The 16,953-nt window shown below is 37.9% G+C and overlaps 2 protein-coding genes across 2 annotated transcripts in view; one reads left to right on the forward strand and one right to left on the reverse strand.

Moving 5' to 3' along the window:
- Positions 1-8,472, forward strand: part of WDR64 (WD repeat domain 64) — a 57,324-nt gene extending 48,852 nt beyond the window's left edge. Inside the window, 8 exon segments of the mRNA XM_058802522.1 lie at positions 625-730; positions 2,275-2,336; positions 2,739-2,848; positions 3,643-3,828; positions 7,317-7,410; positions 8,056-8,130; positions 8,309-8,423; positions 8,426-8,472. Of these exon segments, the coding sequence (XP_058658505.1) occupies positions 625-730; positions 2,275-2,336; positions 2,739-2,848; positions 3,643-3,828; positions 7,317-7,410; positions 8,056-8,130; positions 8,309-8,423; positions 8,426-8,472 (795 nt within the window).
- Positions 8,473-11,518: 3,046 nt separating this feature from the next.
- On the reverse strand, positions 11,519-14,351 carry LOC131556189 (uncharacterized). Its single transcript, XM_058802644.1, has 2 exons — positions 14,283-14,351; positions 11,519-12,831 (listed from the first exon to the last, which is right to left on the reverse strand). The coding sequence occupies exon 2, from the start codon at positions 12,812-12,814 to the stop codon at positions 11,969-11,971; it is 846 nt and encodes a 281-aa protein (XP_058658627.1). The 5' UTR covers positions 12,815-12,831; positions 14,283-14,351; the 3' UTR covers positions 11,519-11,968.
- Between the last annotated feature and the right edge of the window lie 2,602 nt (positions 14,352-16,953).

Genomic DNA, 16,953 nt, shown 5'->3' on the forward strand with positions numbered 1-16,953 from the left:
TATCCAAGTATTGTAGTTGTGAGCTTTGCTGGGTTCTGTTTTCTTCACAGTTGACATATTAGTGTGCTTAGATTCTTACAGCAATCTCCAAATTCATATGCCAGTGGTGTCATCATTGGAATGATTGTCATCATCATTACATGGGTGACAAGATAAGAATCTCCTTGTCAGCAAGACATTCTCCCTCACACCCTCCCAGTCCTGAAGAGGCAGTAATGGAGGAAGTCTGCTGGTGCTAACTTGAAAAATAGAACAAGTTGGTGACGGAGACATTATGGGCCCATTTGCAGCAAAAAACAGTATTTCAGTAGCAAATTAGGGGCATACTAATACTCTTCCATAGCAAATGAGGGGTAAGTGGTGAAGTAGGGGTAAGTGCAACTAGACTGACTTGCCTGAAGAATTAAAGAGTTTGTCCTTTCAGTGTACAAGAGACAGCAATCCAGAATAATACACAGCTATTTTCATCACTCTGTAGATTTAGGAATTTACCTTCTTAGCAGCTTTCTGAATAGATATGAGCTCAGTAATTTTGAATAGATAAAATCAATGGCACTCAAATTCTGATTAATTAATATGTAGGTATTATAAGATAAACATTGTTTGTTTGTTTGTTTGTTTTAGGGAAACTTAATGAAAGAACTTCTGCCATTTGCAGGACGTCCCTCAGGTCCTCTGACAGCACTGTGTACAGACTTCTTCACTAAAATTCTTTTGACAGGCACTAAAGGTGAGTAAACATGTTAGTCATTTTGTTCAGGACAGTCAGTAGGACAAGAAAATATCATGGTGCCAGTGTGCCAGAAATGTGGAAATGATGATCCAAGTGCTGCCAGGTTTTCTCCACCAAAGCTATAATTAAATGATTGTAAAAAGTGTTTTATAAAAGGATGGTAGATTAAAGGTTAGTGTTATAGTGTTATCAGTAGAATTGTTTTCATAAAAGACATTAAAATTTTCTTCATTCATATGCCCTGAATATACTTTCCATCTAAATTATGATGTTGATCCCAAGGGCTAAGAACAAGCAAAAATTTCAATTCCATGGTAATAATACTAAATAAAAAGTTGCATCTTGGGGTGTACCAAGAGCTGTGATTCAGCAGCTCATTGCTAAACCTTTAATTTCACATGAAATCTGACTTTCCTTTGGCAGAATGTTTATGTGCTGTCTGATTCTTCTTCAAACCCTTGGAATCACCCTGGCAATTTTCCATTTCTGTGTCCATCATAATGTGTCACTTTTCTTTTAAAATATGTATTAAAACTGTTTTCTGACAACTTCCTGCTCCTATGTGGTCAGATATTGGATGGAGCAAGGGATTTTTCCCCTTTTCTTTCAAAATTGAGCAATAATTTGACTTTTATACTGAAAATGAGGAGGAGTTTCCACTCCTCTCTGATTCAAATGCGTAAATGAGTTCAGAAAGACCACATGCACTGAACAGGATTTCAATTAATTGTGGAAAAGTATCCACCCTACTACCTATTCATTTGATACTCTCCGTTTGCCTTTTTTGTCTTTGTGTCACTGTGTATTTGCTTTTCATGCTTTCCACACTCTTCTCTTTTATCTGCAGTGCTGCTATCAATTTCCTTTCCCCTCTACAAATTCTTCCTTGTTATAAAAAGGTCAGCTTCTCTGCCTGCCTCCTCCCTTGCTTGCAAATGTACAGTCCTAGAAATCAAATGTGACTGGTATGAAAGTTGGAATTACACAAAACATTCCTCGGTCTTGTAGTAGAAATAAGAAGTAGGAGGCAACTTCATCAGGAGAGGGGGAGTCTAGGCCAGTTGTGGGAAATAAGGAAAGTGGTTCTTTGATACTAGTTTCACATGAGTGCCCTAAAAGGTTGTAAAACATTAAGCATTCATTATGTATGCAATTAATTAAACTCTGTCCATTTTACCAGGATTGAAAACCAGTGTAATCCCCAGGAAGCTCTCATACCTCAGCTGTGCAATAGACAACTGTCATGATGAGATGACTTGTTTTTCACTCATAATTTAAAGATTTACCTTACTTCCATTTCAAACCTATCCAGTTCATGACACATTGTTCACAACTTGCATATGTTTCTTTGCATATTAATGAACGGTCCTTTATTTCTACTCTGAGCTTGACAATAAAATAGTTATATTCACTGTAAACTAACTGACTTGTGTTCTCTGCTTCATTCTGCCCAGTGTCTACTGAGAGTCAATGGCAGCAACAAGTGAAGGTGTAGCACTAAAGAAACTTACTGATGTTTTGCTTTCTCCTTTCTGCAACAGAGGGATATATTTTTCGCTGGAACATGGCCTCATTCTTAGAAGATTCACGAAATATAAAAAATGTAAGGAATTATCTTTCAGATCTTCTTAACTTGAACAGTATACCCAGACAGACAGAAAAAAATAATGCAGAGCTCTACAGGGATAAAAATGTTTTCTGCATATAAATATTTTGTGCTTGAAATAATAATTTGATGCTGTGGAAAAAAAAAAAAAGAAAAACATAAGTAAAATGGTGTTAGCATTATTTCATTATGTTCAAAGAAGGTATATTAAGAATAAATTTATCCATGTTCCCTGGGTAGTGTTTCTACCATATGCCATTTGCAGGCTGTTTCATGGAGGGATTATTTTTTCACCTCTTCTAATTTTCAGAAAGACATGCTGATAAATCCACTAAGCTAGCAACCATGGTGGGGTACAGAACTGCCTCAAATGTGGTTATATTGCTTTTTTCCCCTCAGGCAATAAAGGAGGAGCTATGCTGGAGGGCACATTCTTCTGAAGTGGTTGACTTATTTATTGATGAGGAGAAAAATGTGGTAGCGACAGCATCCGTTGATGGTTCAGTCAGGTATAAAATGACTGACACTTCTTACTGCTGTGGCAAATCAGTTGAGCTATCTTCAAAGTTCCTTTTCTTGCTGCACTTGCATGTAGGCTAGAACTTAAATAAAGTGCACTTAAATAAAATGCACTGGATGCATTTTCTGTTCTGCACCCGAAAGAGCTGGTTTTAATGTAGCACTTCTCTAGAAGTGAGATCTTTTGCAGACTATAATTTTCTTTCAGCCCTTGCTTTACTTTGAATACATAGGTAATGCCTACATAATTTTAAAAGTTGTCTCCTGTTCTAATCCTATTTTAGCTTTCAGTACTTGTTAAATTGACTTGGATCCTAAGCATGGCATCTAATCAATGTGTATGCAATTAGACCATGAAAGCTTGAAGATACTTGATAGACAACTATAATTCCTTCTCAGCTAAAAAATACATTTGAAGGGGTTTCTCTTGCTTTTCTGGAAGTATTAAATGAAGAAATTTTGTGTAGATCCTGCTCTGGTGGCAGCACTTTACTGCAGGAACAATTCAGGATTTTTGTACATTTACTCCTAATTTTCAGAAATACAAACATGAACTGGGGTTTTTTCTGTCTTCTGCAACAACCTTCTGATTTTTTCTTCACTCTCAAATTATTTAAATTATAAAAACAATCTCATTGATGTTTTTTATGACTAGCACACAGAACTCTAGAACAGTGCTGTGGAATTCGATAATGTACGCAAATACTATCTCACTTCTGTTCCACTTCTAAATATATCTATTTTTCTCTTCTGTCCTTTTGCACTGCTTCTACTATGTGTGTAGGCTTTGGCATGCCAGGACTGGATATTATTTTGGTTTCTTTGGACAAGCCAGGAAGTTTGACTTAACAGATACCAGTCGGTTGATTTTGCCTTCTGATGTTAGTGATTTTTCTGCTGTAATTAAAGAGGAGATCAAACATACGGAAAAGAAGAAGATTGTATATCCTCTCATTGTGGACAGAGACAAGTAAGATCTCATACATTTACATACATGTATGGTTGGGGGAACAGTTTTGAAATACGCTTTAAAAACACCTTTCATGTGAAGGTCAGAAAAAATAGTACTATTTGTTATTCAGAAAAATCTTTTCAAAGTTGGTTTTTGACCCAGTATGAATAAATTGTTTCTTTTTTATGGCTTGGTGACAGTCAGGATTTGGTGACGTTCAAGGTTTGAACTCAGTTATAGTGATGACTAGATACTTGTCTCAGCTTTTAGCCTAATTAGAGGTTGTATATTACATATGCTGCTCAGGTTAGCAGCCTGTTACCTGAACAGCTTAATGTGAATAGTTTTGAGCAAAACACAAATCCTTCTAGAAGAATAAACCAAATTTAATCTTTCAGTTTAAGAAATGGTCATCTTAAACTTGCTGGGATGCTATGGATACATTCACATACATGGATAGAGGATTCACAGATCGTGGCATTCTGAAACTGGCATAAATGTGTGTTCAATAGCAGTGTTGAGCTTTTCTTCTAGGTAGAGTTCTTAAGGGAGATGGGTTAGTTACAAGTTCAGTCAGAGAGCCTTGGCCTGTTAGTTTAAGTATATATTTCTAGTCCTGGAACACTCTGGCTCATTAATTAGTGGATTAACCAAGCGAACAGAAATATTGAAAAGGGCATCTTCAGAGGAAATAAACACAGTGTCTTAAGTAACAAAGCAATCCAAATATGGAAAAAAATACTTAGGACTTAAAAAGTCAGGCATTGTTTAGTGGTTAGTTTTCATATACCATGTCCATTCTTAGGCTGCCTTCCAACCAAAGCAATTTGGGGCAATGGAAAATCTCTAGGGTCCTTTACTGTTACCCCATTTAATTTGGTATCCTGCTAATAATTATTATTCCATGGAGTTCTTACTAATATAAGTAGTGTCACTGCAGTCAGAACAGTAACTCATCAATACAGAGAAGTGCTTGGCTGTGTTTGAAGGACCCCTGTGGTTCCTCTGAATAGTCAGCAGCCAGTTTGAAACCTCTGGAACCAAAGATATAATTATTGAGTCAGCTAATCTGAAAGAAACTTTTCATAAATTACATGCCTGTGTCAAACTGTGACTATTTTGAGGATTCTTCAAATATTTCAGTAAAGGAGAATGGCTATCATACATTTTAAACACATTAACTAAACAGACAATGAGCAAGAAAATGAGAAATGCTTAACTATGTAGAGAACTGGGGAAAAAAAGCAGCCACACTCCATGCAATAGAAAGTTTCAGTCTTATCATTCTACAAACTTTGAGTGCCGTCACCTCAAAAGTGACTTGGTTCCTCTGGATTAACTGTACCAAATATTGTAATGAAGAGCTAGCCAACCATCATCCAAAAGGCTGTGTTACTACAGATGGTAGGCTTTGTACTTTTCAGGATGCAGACAATTGTCTTGGAGAAAGTCACTTATCTTTGTGATGCTAGTATAATTCACTTACTGGATAACTCATACGATACTCATCACCAAGATAACGTTTTAGGATCTCAATTACAAATCATGTTATAAGTGTTATTAACAGATATATATTCATTGAATCATAAAATCATTAAGGTTGCAAAATATTTCCAAGATCATCGAGTCCAACATTAACCAAGGACCACCATATTCACTTCTAAACCATATCCCTCAAGTGCTACATCCAGATGCCTTTTGAACACTTCTGGGAACAGTGACTCCACCACCTCCCTGGGAAGCCAATTCCCATGCCTGACTACCCTTTCAGCAAACAAATTTTTCCTGATGTCTAATCTAAACCTCCCCTGGTGGAACTTGAGACCATTTGCACTTGTCCTCTTGTCATCTGGGAGAAGAGGCCAACCCCCACCTGGCTACAGCCTCCTTTCAGGCAGTTGTAGAGATCAATAAGGTCTCCCCTGAGCTTCCTATTCTCAGGCCTCCTATTCAGCTCTTCCATCTGCTCCTCATAGGACTTACCCCCTCAATCCTTCACCAGTTCTGTTGCCCTTCTCTGGACTCACTCCAGCACCTCAACATTCTTCCTGAATTGAGGGGCCCAGAACTGGAAACAGCACTTAAAGTGTGCCCTTACAAGTGCTGAGTATAGGAGAACAATCACCCATAGTCCTGCTGGCCACACTATTTGTATATCATAGTTTGAATATCCCAGAATATTCTGAATTGGAAGGGACCCACAAGGATCATCGAGTCAAATTCTTAAGTGAATGACCTGTAGAACTTTAGCATTATGAGCACCATGCTCTAGCCAGCTGAGCTAGTGACTATGAACCATTCTCCTTCTTGGCCACCTGGCCACAGATGGCTCATGTTCAGCCACTGTAGATCAGAACATCCAGGCCCTTTTCCATGAGGCAGCTTTCCAGCCACCCTGCCCCCAGCCTGTAGTGCTGTCAGGGGTTGTTGTGACCCAGGGGCAGGACCTGGCACCTGGCCTTATTGAACTTCTTACCACTGGCCTTAGCCCATTGGTCCAGCCTGTCCAGGTCCCTCTTCAGAGGTTTCCCACTTTCCAGCAGATCAACATTACCATCCAACTTGCTGTGATCTGCAAACTTACTGTGGGTGCACTCAGTCTCCTTGTCCAGCTCATCAGTAAAAATATTAAGCAGAACTGGGCTCATCAGTAAGCCCTGGAGAACACCACTTGTGACTGAGTGCCAGATGGATTTAACTCCATTTATCACCACTCTCTGGGCCTGGCCATCCAAGTAATTTTTTACCCAGCAAACAGTGCACCCAGCCAAGCCATGACCAGCCAGCTTCTCCAGGAGAAAGGTGTGGGAAAATATTCCCCAAATGTGCACATACTTGAAGAGGCACAAACCCATCTGAGCAGCAGAGGTGCTTACGGTTTAAACAAGCATCTCAGGAGTTTGAAAAATGATTGAAAAATGCCAGCAGGTAGATGGAGTCACATAGAAGAATGGTCTCAGTTTGTCCCTGTAGATCCTTAGCTCGGGTGACCTGACTTATTTTTCTGATTATAAAGGCAACTGTTAATCTGCACTAACAGACACTCCAGATAATTTCTTCTCGTGACTCAATTTGCAAACCAGACATATCAGCAGGGGACACCTTTGTTATGAAAGTCACATTCAGGTGTTCTAGTCAGAACTTAAAGAAATGCTGAAAAGCCATTATAAGAGAGTTAGCACATGACTCTTGTGAATGGTGTTTATATTAAGATTTCCTGCCCTCTACAGGTGACAGCTATACCTGGATTGACAAAATATTAGTGAAGCATTCCATGACACCTATGAAGGTTCTAATATAAATTATATTTTGTAAATATACAAAATCACTTATATTTCAAAATAATTTAATTTTGTAGCATAGTTCAAAATAATTTAATTTTGAGTCATATATTTATATTGTCATAAATTTATATTTATATCCTATCATTTATATTGTCATATATTTATATTTATATCCTATCATTTTGATAGGAATTTCAGGATTTTTCTGTCTTCTACATACAGGTTGAAGTCACTGACCAGATCAGATTTAGAAAAGGATGGAGATGAGGAAGCAGTTCACAACTATAAGTTTTTCAGAGCTCTGGCTCCTGAAAAGGTAGCAAACATATATGATAAATTTATGTTCCATGCGACATATAGGAAATAAAATTGTATATTTCTCATTTAAAAATTATCCATAAATAATATCCATAAATCTTTCTCATTCAATGGACATAGAACAAAAATGTAAAAACAGAGGGATCTAAGAAATGTCTGTGGTTTTCATTCTCATTTTTCACATTGTCAAATTTCAGTTAGAAGGCAGCACAAACTGATTCACTGGTTTAAACATGTAAAAATAACCCTAGAATTTTCTTCCACTTCAACAGAAAACCTAAATATCCTAAGTTTACTCTAAGGATGTGTGAAAATACTAGAATAACAGTGAATCCCTGGTTGCACACAATAGTTCTTTCAGGGTTCCTATGAAATCAGAAGCCAGGAGAGTTAGATTTCATTACTTTGTACATCATGTTCCTATGAAATCAGAAGCCAGGAGAGTTAGATTTCATTACTTTGTACATCATTCATATACTTTGTACAATTCTAATTGAATATCAGTAGCACTCTTCCATCTATACCTGTCTTTAACCTTAAAAGTCATGGGAATATAAAACTTTTCTTGGAGTTGTAGTAAAAATGTCTTCATTACCTTTTGTCTTGAGCTACTAATGCACTCACTTTGGCTTCCCTTGGTCAGGTAAAACCTATGGAAACTATTGAGTTTGAAAGCAAAGAGGCTGGTGCAGTATTTGGGTTTCTTCCTATATATGAGGTAAGCACAAGTGTTTTCTACCTTTTGTGGTGGTGTTCATAGTTCAGAAGCCATTAGCACTTGTACACTATTACAGAGACACACTGACATTCTGCTGTTAATTGTCTGCTTCTCAATTTAATTTTCTAACATGATTTGCATTACTACCTATCCAACTCCAATTCAACTTTGGTGGCAGCTTGAGACTCCAATTGAAGTGAGCATGCCAAACAGTGAGTATTGCAGATGTTTACTTCTCCTGTTCAACCTCATGTCATTAATGTTTTGCTCGGACTGGATTCTTTTAACCAGCCCCAGCCTATTGATTCCCATCTGCCCAAAGATTTGAGTATTGTAAGGTAGTACTATTTTATGGGTATTAATGATCTGATCTATTGCAAGCTGTCTAGCAAAGCTTCCTAGGTTTTTCTTCTATGGAGCAAGATCAGAGTTTTCCAAAGGCTTGTCTATCCCACATATCATAGGATGAAAAGAATCACCCCTAGAAAGGGAGCTGATCCCTTTCTGTAGAGGGTACCTAGAGAACTAACTTGGATCAGAGTTAGATGCTACATGGCTGTTTATGTGGGATTAATAGGATACTTTGCATTCCAGCTCTGCATTCCAATACATATGACCTAATCTTTGTACATAGAGCATCACAGCATGTCAGAAAAAACTCAGGAGCAGTGTTCAAATAGTTGGCACACATGCTATTTTTCTGACCATTCATGTACTTTGGAAATCTGTCTTTTGTTTTCTTCCTGAAAAAGAAAATAAAATACTCTGAAGCCAATGGCACTGCAATGGATTTACAACAAAATGAAATCAGACTTTTTCTGTAAGCTATGTGCACAAAAAGATACTTTTTGTCTTTGCTGTTACAAAATGCTGTCAGTCTGGTGTATTCACCTTAGTATGTTAATTAGTTCTTGAAATGTTTTAAAGGTCTTCATAGGATCAGAGCTGAGAAGTCCAGTCACAAGGGACGGGAAAAGGATCTAGAGTCCATTGAAAACTTGAGTCAAGACAATAAATAAAGTTTCATTTCTTCATTTAAGTGGATTAGCAAATTTCTTTTGTTATTTTTTCTCTATTTTTCTTTTCAATTACATTTAAATCTATTTCATTATTAAGTAGAACATATAAAAAACAGATCTTCTATTCCAATCCTTCATGCAAGGAATAAATTCTAATAAAGCCAGTGTATGAGTATAACTAGATATTGAAAAGCCCGTTTGACTTAATGTATATTTGCTGACAGTTACTGTCTATGTCAAAACTACTGATTTCCTGTCTGCTTCAATTTGTCCATTTTGAACTTCTGAATATTGAATATTAAACTTTTTTTCCTGCCAGATTAATCATAAAGTCAACAAAGAGTTAATATGCCCTGCTGTCTCTGCCGGTTCATTCCTTGCTTATGCTTTCAAAGAGTGTGTTCACCCCTTAAGCCAGAAAAGTGCCTGCTGAACTCATATTCAATTAATTATCCATCATGATTCTGCAAATCTTCTCTTGCATTTCAGCATTCCAGGACAATGTCACAACATGACACAGAGCACAGAACACATTTTCACCCTTTGGCTAAGCATACAAATGGTGCCAAGTGTCTCACCTTAGTGAGAAACAAGGTAATTGCATATGCATATAAGTAGTGATAAAGCATATAGCTAGTGATATAATTACCTACTATTTTGGGGGAAATAGCAGGTTTTCTATAATACTGGTATTGAATGATGCTTGATCTGCTGGCCTTCTTAAAAAAACATTCTTCTCATGAACTGAATATACAATGACTTGCAATTATTTACCTGCCTTCAACTTGTTTCAAGGCTATGATGGATTGAAGGGTAGCTGCAAAATATCTTGTGGGAGTATATTTAAAATCCTTATGATCAGCTGTACCAGATCTGGCAGGGATTATTGTAATTTGCTCCATAGCAGCCTCTATGGTGCAGTGTCCTGGATTAGTAAATAAAAATGTTGATAACACACCAGTGTTTTAGCTATTGCTGAGCAATGCCAGCACAACAAGAAGGTGCTTTTTTTCCCCACACCCAGTGAGTAAGCTGGGAAGGGACACACCTGGGACAGGTATGTACCTGTATATGTATGTGCCTGTATATGCACCATGTAACATCTTCATGGAATGGGGGAGGGAACCAAGATGTTCATGGTTATAGTGTTTGTCATCCCAAGTTGTCTTCCCATTATGTGTGCTGAGGCCCTGTTTCCCAGGAAGTGGCTAAACAAACATCAGTCTACTGGTGGTAAGCAGTGCTTGAATTACTTGTTTTGCTTTGCTTGCACACGCAGCTTTGTTTCACCTATTAAGCTGTGGGTGTAGCCCATTGTAGCCCAAGAATTTTCTCACTTCTGCTCTTCCACATCTCTTCTCCATCCCACTGGGAGAAGTAAGGAAGCAAGTAAGAAACTGTGCAGGCACTCGGTGTCTTCCAGGCCCACCACATTAGCCAACCTTTTGATCAAAACTAAAATCAGACTTGTCTGACAAACCAAGTAGCACCAAATAAAGTGTGGTCTACCATTTACTACCTCTGTTCATCTGACCCATGATTTAGCAGTTAGCATATGAAAGGTAACATTCTTGCAATTCTGAGTCCTCTATAATTTTGAAAGCTACAAAAATCTCTTTCAGTTACCTAAAAATTGCCTATTCTTCAAAGACTATTAAAAATGCACAGTTCAGGTTCAAAGAGATCCTTACCCATTTATTTTGATGCTCATATGTGTTATGTTTTATCATTCATAATGTAATATTTCTCTTTGGCATCGTCCCTAATAAACACCCTAAATTATTTTATTGTAGTTGCAAGATGGAGATATCCCACTTCTCTTCAGTTTATTAACTGACTATTTACTTCCTCAAAACTGACTATTTACTCAGTAATTTCTTTTTACCAAATTTTGAGCAGTGCTAGGATTTCAGAGGTTCTTGATTTTCAAATTATACCCTTTTCAGTCTTGCTTCCTTCTCACTTCAGTTTCCTTTATTAATTGCCCATGTTTTCTAGGAGTTGACTTGCAGTCATGGCTATTCATGCCACTATATCCTCCACTGTGCAGAAACTTTCCATAATGTAGTACTATTGCCAGTAAAAATCAAGTGTTTAATCCTATAGTGAGTGAAATAATGGAGAAGCTCTCAGAAGAGAAAGGAGGGAATCATACTGTAAGGAAAACCATCCAAAATGCATTATGTGTGTGTGCTATCTTTATCAGCCTTCCACCCAGTCACTACCTTATTGTTATGCTATTTAAAGTGTGACAAAGTTGGAGTGCTATAAGGGCTATCAGATCTTTTTTTCATAATTCATTATATTAAAAAAACCTGGGGTAGATCAGACTGTGTGTCATGGCTCAGCATTACTGTTTACTTCCAAACCCTAGGGCTTTATAAGCACCAAATGGAAACTGGTCCTGGCCCCAAACATTTATACAACTATCTTTCTTAAAGGTCAAAAGAAAAGCAGAGACATTTAATTAATTTGAACAGATAATGCACTAAGGCATTGCACAGAATTTATTAGAAGATCAGTTTTTTATCATGAGACTGGAAAGAAATTAAGCACAGGCAAGTGATGCTTGCACCCACTTATCTTAGAGCAGTCATTTCAAGGCTGGGTCTAGTACAAAGGTGTGTGTTAATTTTTGGGTTGGATTTGTTGGTATTAACTGTGGATTTCCTCTATGTTGATGCATTCCTTTGCAGGATGGTTTCTTTCTACCAGCATCCACAATTATACTGCACTTCAGCGTTCCAGGTGAATTAGTTGTTTGATTGTTCCAGATCACTACTCTATTAAGGAAAGGCATCTTAACAGGACAGCCTCTTTCAGCATGGCAGAAGATTGTGTTTCTGCTGGCTACAGTAGTTAGCTTGCCAGAATTTCATTACAGCCCTTGCAAGGGCTTTACAAAATCTGTGACGCTCTTCAGCTGCCCTCACCCACTGGGGCAGCTCAAGCTGAATGGCATCAATGGTGCCAGAACTCCGGGAACCAAAAGTCTTTGTTATGTACCCACCACTATAATAGCTTCCATTATTTGGGCTAGGATTGGATGGAGAAGGCACACAGACATAACTCTTATTTTGTCCTTCAATATATTTACCCAAACTTCTGTTCCCTGAAACCAAAATCTCAGAAGACACATTGACCAGCTGACTGGCCAGATGGCTAATTGAGGAATCCGATGCAGAAAAGACACCCGAGTTAAGGGACGTTTTTGAAAGTGTGTAACCTAGTTCTATCCACCTTTCAGGATGTGCTTGTCCATGGATATCCAGAATTAGGCCCCCTGACATCTGTGATTTTGCAGTGGTCAAAAATCCCATATAGTCCTCCCAGGCCTGTTCTGCTTGGGGAATTCCAAAGGAGGCTTCTTCCTTTTCCCTGTTAGCATCCATCTTGAACCTCTGTAGGTGATTTATGATGATATGTGGGAAGAAGCCACCAGTAATTTTGTTGATTTCTTCAGCAAGAGCCTGAGCCACCTCTATAGTATACCTGTCTTGTTTGGTAGACACTTTGCATTTCACAGCATTTTGAATACTTCCAGGAGGACAGTCATGAGAGAAAATACAAGAGGATGTCTTCTCATCCCAACAGGCGGCCTCTCGATCAGGGATGTCTTTAGGTTCCAGTGACCCACCATGTGGGACAGAGAGAATGAGGTTCATGTTGCCCACTTGATATTCTGTGAAATTATTGTAACCAAATATAACATCTTTGGTGCCAGTGACTTTCAAAAGCAAAGGTAAAATGGAAAGGAGGAATAAATACATATTTTTATTTGCCTCTAGAAGACTCAGCAATATGGAATATATCAGTACCTATAGAAAAGCAAAAAACAGACTATAGATTACTTACAGCTGGGAAAACATGAGACTGTTCAGCTACTATTGGCATAATTAGTTAATGATTAACCTATTTTAGTTTTATTCTACGTAGCACAAAGAAGAACACTTGCATGAGAAACAGAAATTAACAGGGCACTTAGTATGGCTAAATGTAACAGATGCAAGGGAAATGGTAGGCTACTGGACCTCCCCTATTTCCCCAGAAAGCACAAACAATATTTGATCACCCTATCTGATTCCAGAAAATCATCTCAGCAAAATATCTGATTTTTTTTTTTTTTTGCATCAAAGCCTTTTTTTTTTTCCATCTCTAAAATGTAAGAAAATTCTAACAGAACTTGATAAAACATCTGTATGCCATTGACCTGTATGAAATATCTTTTGATTATCGATGTGGTTATACAAACTGGAGGCTATGCCAGTCCAGACCAGCCCTTGTGTGACCAGGCTTGTGTGAAATAATGAGACTGATAAAAATTGATTGCTACTAAGCTCTGTCTCTAATTATGCTCCAGACTGAGTTACCTTAAGGCCTTTATAGATAGGTATTATTGAATGAATTAAGTAGTGACTCTTTTCTTTAGTTTGCAAGTCTCCATTCTCTTCAAGTGACCAAAGATATTTTAAAACCCTCGCTAATTTGCCATTTTTTGGAAAGCTGGAATTTAACAAGATGCTGACAGGTCTCTCTGATTTGAAGAGGGCAAACTGCCACTGAGAGGGCATTGAGCACTGTGCAAGCACCTGCCATCAGCTGCCTACTCTAAGAAAGGGAATAGGCAACTTCACCCAAATAACACAGCAAAATATTATATTCCTGTTATGAGGGAGTGAGTGCTGCTGGATTTTTAGAGACAATTTCTCCTGCCTACTGCACTGCACTCTGAGGAGCCTGTACCTCAGAGTGCATCTGAGGTAAAATAAAATGTTTATCTTCTGCTCTTTTTTCTGGGCTGAAAGTCCCATAAAAGTCTGTGAGCTGGAATCAGATCTCTGAGAATCTCAGATAGTTTTTCTGGTTTTGACAAAAGAATTTTTTTGTTTCATTTTAAGCTTTCATTTAAAAGGTCCTTTTAGTTGAGCTACTGGCTTAAAACAAGATTTTATCCAAGGCCCGGTATGGTTCATGTTTCCATAGACTTCCCTGAAACACAGACATTCACCTGCTAGTTAACTGCATGCTACCAGAAACACTGAGGAAAGAAACGCTGTCAAACATTATTCAAAATCCCTTTTCTCAGAAAAACAGACTACATATGCAGAGTGTGTAAGTCTAGGAATAGCTTACCTGATGTGCAGAGGGGTCCAGCACCAAGATAAATAAATCGACAGCAACAATTCACCTGTCCCAGGAGGAGTCGAGTTTGTGCGTCTCAGGCTCTCTGTTAAATAGGATGGCACAGCTGCTCCTTTCCCACAGCATGCTGAGCTGTGTGTGGTTATCGGCAGCAGTTCGCTTGTTGCAATTTCCTGTTAATTATTGCATCAAGCTGTTAATGCTGTTAATCCCACTGGATCATGCCTTAATGATCTATGGAGAGAGAGTTCTGGACAGACTTGGAGAGTCTGGAGGCAACTGTGTTATTGTGAGGTAAAAAAACAAAGACAAAAAAGACCCAAGAGTAAATTAAAGTGTAGTAATGACTGCATGACTAGTTTGAAGATTTACCTACAAATTAAGAGTTTTTCCTGCCTCTGCGCCTCCGAAAGCGAAACTGAAGTGCCCTTTGCACTCGGCTGCAGCTGAGGCTGTGTCCCAAGAAGCCTCTAGGGGCCAGGCTGAGCTATGCCGAGGCTTCAGCAGCACCCGCATGTGTGATTTCACAACGACAGATCACAAGGGAGAAATACACACTGGGATACCAGAGTTTAGCATGCTTTCGTTCTCTATACTGACATTACGTGTCCAGAGATAAAAAAAAAAAAAAACTTGCCACAAGCAACACAGCCACACTTAAGTTCAGAATAGCTGCTAAGCTAATATAATCAGCAGATACCCATATCAAAACTATGTTAACTAGATAATCTAGGTTTTTAATGACTTTACTAACACTATTCATATAATATTTTCCAGATGAATGAGGAGCTTTTAAAAACATTTCCTCTGCTACTAAATATGGTTTGAGGATGTCGTCCTCTAAACTTCTCTCAACTGTTCATGAATTTGCTGGTGGTATTACAGTCTGGCTTCTTAGCTAAGCTAAAAGAAACTGTGAAAATATATAGTCCAATAACATAAATTTCAATAAAAGACAGATAAAGGGTGCAGTGAGTGTAATGCTGCCACCTATCAGAGAAATATCAAATCCTTTTCTAAGAAATTGATTACATTGTCCAACTAACTTCCAAACCAATTTTTTGAGATAAAAGTGATCAACTTCTTAAGCAGTGAAAACAATATAGTTGCAGTAATAAGAAATTCACTGAAATTTCAGAAAAATTAATGTAAACCAGTCACCCAGTCTACTAATATCATCAAAGCTGATGGTCTGATTGTGAGCTTCAGCAAAGTGCTGGTTTTCATTCCAAGGATTTTAATTTTCTGCACTTCCAGCTGTGCCAGACACTGCATGGAAGGAAGTTTAGTAAAAATCTGTAAGATGTCCTTGCCCATTGTAGTGCACAGTGGGGACAAATTTTATTTTACTTTACTTATCTCTGTAAAGGCTAGATGCTTACATCAGACAGTGATCCTATTTCCTCTCTTTAGGAGAGCTGTGTTGAGAAAGAAGCAGTTCTAGAGGTACTTCAGTGTCTTTATCTTGGACACCTATCTCAAATTTCTATTAGGGGTCAACAAGGCTATACACACAATAGCTCTTCTTTTTTTATTACATGACAGAAAACAGTTGCAAAAAAACCAAAATGTTTCTGCTATACTTTCTACTTCAAGATCTCTTTAAAATGCATTCTGCCAGTCACTATTACAAAACTGCTTAAGGAAAGAGAAGAATACACAGCAGAGATTTGGCATAGTAATTTCTAGTCTTACCAGTTCTCCTGATACAGGAGCTACTTGTGAAAGAATTCTCTATATTAATACAAGTCAATTAACCATGACGCAGTGCTGCTTCCTTGTTTCATCTGGTACCTATGGGAAATAAAACTGCAATGCTACGGTATTCTTCCAGGGAATAACTCACCAAAATGTTACCATCTGACTACTTTCTTTCAAGAGACACTGTTGAACTTAAAGATCGGTAACTTTCGCCAGTTTTAAGTCGAGATGGCTCTAGTGAAATCAACAAAGCCTTTGACATATAGTATCAAGCTTCTATTATTTTATAGAAGTTATGAGATGTCATGAGGGTGGGTCACACTGGTTCATACATGGCTGAAGACATTTGTAATAAACTGAATGTTAAGGCATGCTGTGCTAACTCTTCCATGTCAAAGTATCCTTCCTTTCAGGTGAAGGGACTGAAAAGGAAAATCAGAGCCGGGCAAGAGTTCTGTAGTGCTGGCTTCCTTCAAGACAAGTTCATTGGCTCCTGTGCTTCTGACTCTGAGCTTCACCTTAACTATTTTTAATTTACAGAAAATAGTCCAAAGTGTTTTTAATTGAATTGCATGCAAGACTTTGAATGATATTGGTACATTACATTATCTACTCTGATTTCTGTTCTTCCCATGAGCACAGCAGTTTGATAGAAAAATAAATGTCAAAAGTGATAGAAGAACATATTATTAAGAGAAGCGAACCTAATCCAAATGGATTCTAACTGCAGTTGGATTTAAAACTTGTGTAGTGTGTCATGTGTAGTCAGAATCATGGAGTGAAAAAAGAATTGGCAAAGTAGAATTCAATCAATATTTTCAACATTAAAACATCTTATGCTATCACTGTGGCCTAGTTATTTCTATGCATTTCTTAGCTGAGAACTTGTAATTCAGATGTGCTCTTTCCAGAATGCACTGAATTTAAACTTTGCTGTCCACTGTCTGGAAACATTGTTTTC

Source organism: Ammospiza caudacuta, chromosome 3, assembly GCF_027887145.1.
Source record: "Ammospiza caudacuta isolate bAmmCau1 chromosome 3, bAmmCau1.pri, whole genome shotgun sequence".
Classification (NCBI taxonomy): domain Eukaryota; kingdom Metazoa; phylum Chordata; class Aves; order Passeriformes; family Passerellidae; genus Ammospiza; species Ammospiza caudacuta.